The 10,913-nt window shown below is 41.7% G+C and overlaps 1 protein-coding gene across 1 annotated transcript; it reads left to right on the top strand.

The window, feature by feature from the left end:
* Positions 1-1,144: 1,144 nt before the first annotated feature.
* synpo2b (synaptopodin 2b) lies at positions 1,145-10,548 on the top strand. The gene is made up of 4 exons (XM_084687024.1): positions 1,145-2,537; positions 3,615-6,078; positions 6,626-6,629; positions 8,910-10,548. The coding sequence occupies exons 1-4, from the start codon at positions 1,829-1,831 to the stop codon at positions 9,540-9,542; spliced, it is 3,810 nt and encodes a 1,269-aa protein (XP_084543150.1). The 5' UTR covers positions 1,145-1,828; the 3' UTR covers positions 9,543-10,548.
* The last annotated feature ends 365 nt before the right edge of the window (positions 10,549-10,913 follow it).

Below are 10,913 nucleotides of genomic sequence, written 5' to 3'. Positions count from 1 at the left end.
CTACCATATTCAGAAGAGGATGGATGAAAGCTTCTCTTGGTTTCTTAATACAACCAATCTGATTCTTACCAAGTTTTAGTGCCCTATTTGAAGAAGAGGGCTTGTTTTTATTCTCTGGATGTCTTTTTTATAAATTGATAGACATTTTTATTATAACTTCTCTGTATAAAACATGTCTATCATATTGGTTCACAGTTCATTCATAATTAATAAAACATTGTTCAAACATTATTAAAGCATTCTAAACCTATATGTTTGCATTTATGAACACGGTTACAAATAGTATGTCCTTGATTAATTGGTACAGTTTCTATCAAACAAAATTAGTGGGTTGGTAGTAATGTTTCTTTTTCCTCTTTCTCTTATGTAACGATTTAAGCAAATATCATATGCTTCTGTCACATGCAAGTCAAATGTGTAAGTCTATACTTGTTCAGCTTTCTACCTGTGTTTGAAGTTGGCTTTAATATGTGTTTTTAAATATATATTGCCTGGTTATTATTATATTATGACATGACATGGTCTAATTGGCTTAGAAAACTATGGAAACACCTAATCCCTCACAGACTAGCACAGAGAAGGGTCATGCCTGTCAAACAGTCATGGATGTTGGGCCCTCATTGAGGCTGCAATTGGATGTAAGTCAAAATACAGACTTAAATTGCCTTACTAGGTAACAAAGAAGTCCATTGAGGTTAGGCTTGATTGCCTATGATGGAAAATGTATTAAAAACATGGGGAACTAGTCATCACGTTTCATGTGCATGTTGTGTTTTGGTGAAACAAACACTTATAATGACAAGCCATGTTAAGAATTCTGTAAATCTGTCCCATAATTCTGTGAATTAAATAAATTTTGGGACTTGTGTTACATGTACCAGCAGAGGGGGCTGTACTTGATTAAATACAACTTTTTGTATTCAGCCAGTCCTTGTGGTCCCATAACCACCATACCAGTAGCTAAATCATTTTGGTTCTTGATAAAAATAACAGAACAGGCATTTTATAGCATGCAAATTTATCAAACTTGTATACTGTTCCCCAGCTATAAATGTTTTGTGTATGAGATGGGTGCTAATTAAGGCAGTTGACTCTAATTCCAAGCTACATATGTATACTTTCTGATCTAACAATTATTTTACCCTTAATGAACTTTGCTTGTCAGGGGGGAAGGTGCACAACTATTATTCTAACCTGTACTTCATTTGTAATGTTCTTGGACTGCTTGTAACATTACAAACATTTAGCTCTATGCTCACACTTTGAAACCTTTCATTGCCAACATTGAATTAAACTCCTCGAATCAAGTTCTTAAATGGAAATGTCATCACTATGGATGTATTCATCGCTGTGATGAACTGTACAGGACAGGAAAATTGTATATATAATAGTGCGGAAAAAGACGCCCTGTTGTTTTGCTTGTCCTCTTGGATCAGAGTGTTGTATCCAGGGTGATATTGCATACCATTCCATTTACAGTGGTGGCACTGCCGAGGAAACTGGCCAGGCAATTCACTGTGCTTCCTATTGGGGATAAGGAATGTATTATATCAATTCCACAGTAGCTATTTAGAAAACTAAACAACTTCAAACTGTAGCTGCTTTTAATAATGCTGCTTGGGTCCTAAAATCATGTTCAAATCAGCCTGAATTGGGAGCCTCTTGTTTTGAACAATGTTTGTTCAAAGCATATTGAAAACGGCCATGGATGTGTAATTGTCAAAAGTGGCATAATTATTCCTTCCAACATGCTTTAAATGTGTTCCTCTTGGTTTGAAGGTAGCCTCTGTGACACCAAGGATCCTGTGACATTAACATACTATCAGAGATGGAACCTGAGATAGAAGTTCAGAATAACAATGGCACTTTGTCAGGGTCCACCGGCTCCCTGGAACTCTACTTCTCCAAGTCCCAAGATGGCTCATACTGTGATGAAACAAGAAGTGATGAAGACAGTTCTTTGGATCCGAAACTCCTACATGAAGAAATAGACAATTCAGAATCCCCTCAACTACTTGACTGGGAGGATATGCAGATAGAGAAACCATCCACTAAATACAACCAAGTGAGTCCAAGTGAAAATCATGAGAATGACACTTTTCCCCAGGATACATGTTTCATCAAACCTGGGGCCGACTACCATCCCACAACCAGCACATCTTTACCATCTCTACCGTCCTCAAAATCCCCCACCTTGGACCCGGACTTGGGCCGACTTTCTCAGAGGCAGTCACCCGATTCCTTCACCTCCTCCTTGGGATTCCAGGTTGAGACACACCAGACCCTGACCCGCACAACGACCACGGTGCTGACCCCGACCCCGTCTCCACCTCTAGGCCCCAAAGGGAAGCCGAGCTCTGGGACTGGGGCCAAGGGGAATGGGAGTGTTGAATCTCCAGATGAAGGAGGGAGCAGAGAAGAAACACCTCCTGCTCCTGGCTCCTCTGGAATGCCAGGCCAGGGTGCTGAGCAGGCAGAGGAGTGGGAGTCTGACAGGGATCTGTGCAGAGCCAGCAAGCACAGGGCGAGGCGCACACGTAAGTAGCTGCTCCTCTCCACCCTCATTCATTTAACTGGGGTCCCACTGCTGTACAGAACAGTTGTGAATGTGGATGTCATCTTATATTCTTGTGTATTAAGATTTAGTTTTTTCATTTTACTCCAACTGAAGTAAGTTACATAGCAACTATTCAATTATGTTAATTTACAAAATTTCATATTTCAAAATAATGGTTATCTGTCCTTACACATTACTACTTACTAAAGTAGTTCTGTAATTATGTTAATAATGTAAATCCATGTATTTGTGTCATGAGTAATGGCTGATGGTTATTTTTGAGCAACGCATTTTTTTGGGAAGTGGACATACAGGGTACTCCCCCTGCAGGGTTTGGTAGTCAGTGTGGATAAGAATAAAACATGACCATGCACATGATGAGGCTGGCAGAAATGCATTTGACAGACAGCACCATGTGTTCCCTTGGCCTGTCACCTGATCCCTTTTTCAACCCTAAGCCTTAACTGCAATGGAAAGTTAGCTCCTCACTTTTCTTGCCTCATGGACCCCCCTATGTTAGCTGTAAGTAAGACTACCGGTACTTTTATTGCTTCTTGCAATGTTGTGCTCCTAAAATAAAATACATCCAGTTGCAGAGAGAGTGGAGGGCAGTGTGCTGGTCTGGACTGTGTTGAAAAGCTCAAGCTTAGATGGAGGTCCTGTGGTGTGCCTGCCACAAATGGATGCGTGAGAGTTCAGTTTGAAATAATAGCCAGAGATCTAGTGACAACTCTTCAGATGCTACTGTATGTACTGGGTACAGAAAGGGCTTCTCAATTAAGATTCTTGTTAACACTTGTCATAACTTGTTACAGCACACCATGACAATGCAACCAGTGGTATTTATGTGGTTTAAATGTTTCCAACTAAAACTAATTTAGTCTTGCTATTGCAAAAACAGTAATGTAACATGCTTTGTTATTTCTTCGTATAGTAACAAAAAATGCAGTGTAAGTATGATATGTGTCCGTAGCTTAACTATTCACTTTAGGTTGTTCTCTTTCTCCTTTACTCAACATATTCCTCTCGCTCACTCATTCTCCTTTCTCTCTTCCAGGACCCAGCCACAACGAGAGTCAAACAGAGAAGTGGGTGAAGGAAGCCAAGTCTAAATGTAAACGCATCTCTCTTCTTCTTACTAATGCACCGAACCCCCAAAATAAAGGTGCACTGCTGTTTAAGAAACGGCGACAGAGGGTGAAAAAATACACATTTGTGAGCTACGGTACCGGACAGGAAGAAGAGATAGAAAGTGAAGAAGGCAAATCTGTTGGATTGAACTTTTTGTCCCCTTGTGATTCTGAGCTAGAGGACGACTACTCACTATATTCCCAAGATCTGAGGGTTCCGGTTTTGAATTTGAATCTAAACAGAGACAACTTTTTTCAGTTAGACAGAGCGCCTGACAAGATGGAGCACCTGCCAGAAACTAAAGGCAAGGGCGTTATGATGTTTGCTCAACGCCGTCAAAGGATGGAGAACCTTACGTTGGAGCACGAGGAGATGAGACGCAGGGGAATACCTGTGGAAGGGGTCGTGGAGCCCGAACCAGCGGAGGTGCAGAATACTCATGATATAAATGAATTACCTGTTCAGTCGGCAGAGCAGCATGCTAACCATGTCTTCATGGAGGCTCACACCAAGAAGCACATGCTCTATGAAGAAAGCAATCAACTGGAGATGCATGCAACACAAGTTATGAACAGTATGGAAGAAGTAATGCCTAAGCCCCTTGTGCCAAATAGAACAGCCAAGCCCTTCTCATGTTTTAACACAAGAGCACCTGCACCCTTTCAACCTCCTAGCTCCGTCCCCATCCCAGTTGCAAAGAGGCCTGAGCTTAAATTTAAGGTCCCAGTTCCTGTTAATACAAATCCACAGGTCTGGTCCCCAACTGGGGATATCATAGCCTCCAGGGATGAGCGCATATCTGTGCCTGCATTCAAGACAGGCATACTTCCAGAGTCTAAAAGAAGAGGCTCAAATAAGCAGAATTCAATGTCAAATCAAGCCTCCTCCAACACTTATCTCCAAAACAAAGGGGAGCGAAGATCTTACATTGAGTCAGGCCAAGAGGAAGACTATCTTAGTCTCGGAGCAGAGGCCTGCAACTTCATGCAACCAAGACCTATGAAACTTAAGAATCCCCCACCCGTTGCCCCAAAGCCCACCATCAACCCATCTTGTCCTCCATGGTCGAAAGATGGTCCTCCACGTGATGCCTTTCACCCTCCCAGAAGTCCAATTCCTATATCCTCCCATGTTCCTGCTGCCTCTCCAAAACAACCGTCCTACCAACAGCAAAACAACCCTACAGTTTTGCGTCAACCATTACTAGACCCACAGCAACTGGCCAACCCCTGGGCTTCATCTAACACTGAGGGACAGCTACAGCCGCCAATGAACGCTTGGGCACCTGCCAACTCTCCTCTTCAGCCTCAGCCAAGTTTGAATAGCTGGAGTCATCAGCCACCTCGATCCCCAGTGAGTATTCATGCTCCAACTTCTGCTGTGCCACACGCATCTCCAGCCTCATGGAACAAGCCGGCTGCTAATTCAGTGGCTTCTTGCCCAGCCAAACCGGTCAACTCCAACATCCACTCTTCCAAGGCACCACTCACTTCATCTAGGAGACCTTCAGAGAGAGGCTCTAGCACGGCTGTGGATGCTCCACCAATGATGGGAAGAGGTGCCGAGCTTTTTGCTAAGAGGCAGTCTCGGATGGAGAAGTTTGTGGTGGATGCAGATACAGTTCAAGCCAACTTGGCCAGGTCCCCTTCCCCCATCTCTTCCCTCCCCAACACATGGAGATATTCTCCCAACGTCAGAGCCCCACCTCCTGTCTCGTTCAACCCCCTCCTTGCTCCTTTTTACCCCCCGGCTGCTGCCAAGCAACCCCCTTCTACCAGCCCTAAAATCAAGTCTAAGGCAAAAGCAAAATCCAAACCACCACCCCCAAAGCACCTGGACACCTTAGATGTTATGAAACATCAGCCCTACCAGCTGGACTCCTCACTCTTTAGATATGAAGCTAACACTGAGGCCAGAAGCCCTAGCCAGGCATCCCCCATCCCACCCTCTGATGCTAGCCCCGCACCTACCCCAAGTCCTATCCCTGCCCCTTCTCCTCGTCATGCCCACAACTCGCACTCAGCCAATCAACAAAGGAAGCCTGTGGCTTCTGCTAAGCCCATTGCATCGGTAAGTGTCTCATATCCTTTCGACCGTCAACCCGCAAGTTCATCTGAGCCACCCCTAGCACATAAGCAACTGAATAAAAAACCCACTGCCTTACCTGCTACGCATGACCTTTCCAAAAAACTGGTTTCAGGCACCCATTGCCCTCCACCCACAAGCATCTCAGATTTTTCTTCTTTTAGCGTAAGCAAACCTATAGCGTCCTTGTCCTCTGGACCCCTTTTCACTAAAAGTGCCTTTCCAATGGCTCCTCGGCCAAGGTTCTCTGCTAAGAAGCCGGCAGGATCAAGTAAACAATGGAAGCCTGTTGTACTCCAATATTAGTTGCAATCCATGGCTGCACTTTGATAGCAGGTTTTCATGGTGGCATGTCTCTCTACGTGACCTTTAAGTTTAAGCGTAAAAAGAGCAAATATCAACCTGAGATCATCATGATCCAAGTTAGTATCAAAGTTAGTATCCAGTTAGCTCATGAAAAATCGGTGTCCTGTCCCTCTACATACTTTACACTTTGTAAATGTTTAAATGATAACATTGCAAGGTTGGATGGAAAAACACGGCTTATACAAATATCAGATTTTGTTAAAATACTCAAGCAACTGCCAACCTGGGTTCCTGAGCAGAATCCTAGACCCCAGTTGAGACAAATTAACAACCCTAGGTGTCCCAGAAATACTTCACATATGGCTAACAGCTACTGGCTGTTAAACCTACCAACACTCCCTCCTATCCCATCAACCTCCCATGCTGGCCCAGCAACCCAAGATAAAGTTTCATGACTTAATGGCTTGCTTCAATTAATATAATGAATAATGAATAAGTTGCTCATTGTTTTCCGCAAGTCTAATAGCCAATGTCTTATGGCAACAGCATGGTGCTCGTCTATTATTAATATTCATATGGTGTAGGAAGTTTAGGATTTTGCAAGGTTGTCAAAAATAATTCTGCACACTACAGGTAAGGTCATTTATGATTAACTAGACTCTAAGTGCAGTACTTCATTTGCTAAATATGTATTGTGATATCCGATGAGCCTTGATGTTTATGTTACATGTTCGTCTAACTACCAAGCACTGCAGAGTTATATTTTTGGAGGCAACAAGTGCTGAAAAATAGAAACTGGCAGATATAATTATGAGTATTCTCAGGAAAAGATAAGATGAAAATGTGCTATTTGTTCACAGTTCATCTTGCTTAAGTTTCTACGTTAATCCAAAATGTGATGTTATGTCTGTCTGTGGTAAAATTGCATACAGTGTATTCATTCGAAATGTAATTGAATTACACACCCTAGTACTGATACAATTGATGCATCAGAAAATTGAAGGTGTCACTCTAAATATAGAGTGCCTCCCATTGAAATACAGCTTTGAATATAAATATAAAACAAATAATGTATTGTGCTGGCAGGTAAGATAAGGTCTTAAATACCTGATTAAGGCTTTTCTGTGCTTGTTTCCTCACTTTGTCAGCTTCTTGTTTTCTTCAAGTCTGTATAACTGTCACAAATGTCCTTAAATATTTGGGATTTTACTCTTTAAAAAGTTGTAGACTGATCGAACAATATACACAGTATATAGAAAGGAAAAGGAGCTTTATGGTTTTAATTAGTATGCCCGAAGAAGTAAAGATCTTCCTTTTCACAAAGCCCTCCTAATTTCATTCCAAACTATATTTGATGGTGCAATAGAGCTCAAGCACATCAGAATCAGAAGGGATTTTATCCGCCATGAATGTTTGCACAAACAAGGAATCTACTTTGGCAGGGAGGTGCCTATTTGCTTCTATTGTTCCTTTTTTTCTTAAACCCACACTAATTTGTCAGTTTTTTGCCTGTTTTCTGTCTTTGACATTTCCCATTACCAGTCATGGCTATTCACAAAGCTGACACAATATGTAGCATTTATTTTAATTAAATGTTAATGAAACTGTTATGAATAGCAATACATAAAAAGAAGAATAATATTAACTGATGTATTTGACAAGAATCTAATATTGAACCTTCTTCAAAGCAATGTCGGCCTTTTCTTTGTTCTTTCCTTTCTTTTTCCTTTCTGTTATGTACCATTCTGAATATTGCACTTCTTGTAATATGCACCACTATGCTATTAAATCTTCTGTACCTTTTTTGTTAATGTCCTCTGTTCTTCTACACCTGCATCCAAGCTCTTGCACCCTGTTCCACAACTTGCTGAAAGCTCAACATAATTAATTTCATATTATTGTCTTTATATTACACTCGTTAAATGTTAAATATTTCACAATGTAGTGGCTGTATAAGAGAAACTGTATTGGAGTTTGGATGGCCTTCAAACCGTTTGAAGGCCAAAGCGTTTGATCTTGAAATTGGACCTAGCGCTCCACAGTTTCTGAAATGGTGCTGATTGCTGATCTATTGGACTGGTTCCGGGCTAAACATATCATCGGGAGTGGAACGGAGTGCAAAGTATTTTGGCATCTTTCTGAAAGTAGACTCTCCGTTATTACCTACAGCCGACTTAATAGTCCAGGAGTTTTAGTGTACTCCACTGTAATATTATCATCTTCCATTGCTGAAAGGCCTTGAAAGTGAGGTAAGTGCTGAAAAAACTCCCCCAGTTGCTCCTAGAAATGGTGAGTGGTTATTTACAGGCGAACGAGCTCATGAAGTGGCCTGGTATGTCTGGAACATGAGTCCGAACCAAAATGTACATGGCTGTTGCATCATCAGATTTTAAGGCAATTCAGCACCAGCAACTATCTCTATGCTTTCATCTCTGGGCTTCAAAGTAGCGTGGAGTGTAGCTAACAGGCGTTATTTTTAGAAGTATTCAATCATGCAAAACAGGTTACTTGTCTGTAGGGTTAACCTCAACGTGTAGACTTTGGACATATATTTGTTTAAGAAATTAATTGAGAATTTGAATCCCACTAAAATAATTGTTGAAAAGCTTTAGTCAATGATCACAATGTACAATGAACTAATAACTACTGATTTGTTCCTGATGTGTAAAGGAGTCTAGGGCTTGTTTGAGACGTCAACTCCAAGCAGTGCTGACAAGATGCCAGACGGTGGCAGCAAAGTCCATCTGTTTCAGTTCAAAATATTGTTAAATGTTAAACAGGATACCACATCCTTGTGAACACAAAACGTACTCTGATCTACTGAAATGAACCTCAATGGTATATATTTAACAACCCATCATCTATATGCCATTACATTTATGTAATACCAATCATTCTTTACTTTCAGCAACTGGGGAGAAGCTACTCTCTGAGTCTGCCCAGGCGTCTGCCCTCCATGCCCTCTTATAAGCCCATGTCTCCTTCCATTGTCCATGGATACCAGCCATCTCTGAGTCTGATGGAGAGGCAGACATCCCTGCCGGATAGGAGCTACAAGCCCCCTACTCCCTGGCAGGCCGCGGCTAGGAGCCCCCTGGGCCTGGTGGACGAGGCCTTCAACTTCCAGAACCTCCCACAGTCTATCGCCTCCAACGTTGCGTCTGCCGCCCACCGTAGATCTCTCCCCGAGCCTCCGGCTGAGTGGAAGCGCAAGGTGTCGCTGGACACTCCTGGGGCCGGTCCTCATGAGGGCTATTATCCTACAAGTCCACATTTTCCCTCCCTCTCCATGAGCCAGACCAGGTCTTCACTGGAGAAACCTGTCATATACGGGCCTCCCTTCAGGCCCGCCCAGCCTCTGAAGCCACGGAGTAGGGCTAGCTTCGGATACACTGGTGTCAGCATGGGCCACCGCAATCCAACTAGCCACACTCCTTTGGTTACTACTGCAATGAGAAGGTAACTGTACGGCAATAGAACCATGCAAACCCCAAAACTCAGGTATTAAACCTGCATATTACAGTTCATCATACCATCCTTTACACTCACAAAAGCATTTTACACATACACGTTATACATGTGTTCACATTGTCACTTGAATGAAGCAAATTGATATTTTGGGGATTGAGTAACATTTTAAATAGATTTGAACAAATGAAAGCCTTTTTTTCTTGGAATTGAGATGATGTTGATCTTATTTAGAGTACAAAGCATGTAGCAATTAAGCAGATGGTCTATGTAAGTGATTCTAGCAAAGCTTAGAAGAGGAGTTAATGATTTTCATGGGTTTATGGTTCATGAGGAGACGAAAACAAACAGTTCATTGCCAAACATCTAATCAAACTACAGCAGAGGCCAACAAAAGATTGGTTCAGTAAGCCAGCTGCAAAACAAATGAAGGTTTTTACATTTGACTGAATTTGATTAAAATGAAATACTGTTTTTAATATAAAATGTTAAATGTAATGTAAAAGATGTGTAATATATTTTTTTTAAGTATACGGTAGTTTTTCACTGACACTAATCGCTCAACAGTTTGCTGTGAAATTGAAGATCCGTCAAATCTGAATGATGATGTTTTATTCACATGATCTGCAAAGTTTGCAAATATGTGCACTAATTTCCAGAGCAAATTTGTGAACACTGAATTATGTGTGAATTATTCCACTTCATGTTGACCTGAACAAGATACATTGAACTGTTTTATTCTGTATTTACATCTATAAAATGTTAGCAGTATAAGTAGATTTCCTAGATTATTTTTTTTATTTCATCAAGACAGTGTGGGAAAAACTGAATGAAATACCATACGATGAACTTGATCCATTGTTAGACAATATCAAGAGATTGCTGTGCTATTTGGTAGTAAATTATAGAGCCATTATTGTGTGACCTGCCATCCCAACATATGCAGGGATGTGCAACATAACCACATCAGTTGTTATAAATGTCATAGCTGTACATTGAAACTGAGGGGTAAAGTGTGGTGTTCCTGCTGTTGTGGAAGCTCTTTGTGGCAAAAACTTTGTTTCAATCCACACACCAGCAGGGGCAAGTAAGTCATACCTAATTTTGACTTTTTAAAAGTTGACCGGACACGTGTCTGGAAGGGAGCAATCCCTTGATGAGGTTTGGTTGGCACCATGCACCTCTCTCTCTCTCTCTCTCTCTCTCTCTCTCTCTCTCTCTCTCTCTCTCTCTCTCTATCTCTCTCTATCTCTCTCTCTCTCTGTCTCTCTCTCTCTGTCTCTCTCTCTCTTTCTCTCTCTCCTCTCTCTGTCTTTCTCTCTCTTTCTTTCTCTCTCTGATAGGCACCACATGTCCTGTGGTGTTT

Source organism: Hypomesus nipponensis, chromosome 22, assembly GCF_054491055.1.
Source record: "Hypomesus nipponensis isolate SF chromosome 22, ASM5449105v1, whole genome shotgun sequence".
NCBI lineage: Eukaryota > Metazoa > Chordata > Actinopteri > Osmeriformes > Osmeridae > Hypomesus > Hypomesus nipponensis.
This window is presented reverse-complemented; position numbering and strand designations above follow the sequence as displayed.

Bases quoted from the DNA above. Each gene is read 5' to 3' on its own strand.
- synpo2b (XM_084687024.1), top strand. From the start codon at position 1,829: ATGGAACCTGAGATAGAAGTTCAGAATAACAATGGCACTTTGTCAGGG. The intron at 2,538-3,614 runs GTAAGTAGCTGC...TCTCTCTTCCAG, and splicing joins GCACAGGGCGAGGCGCACAC to GACCCAGCCACAACGAGAGT.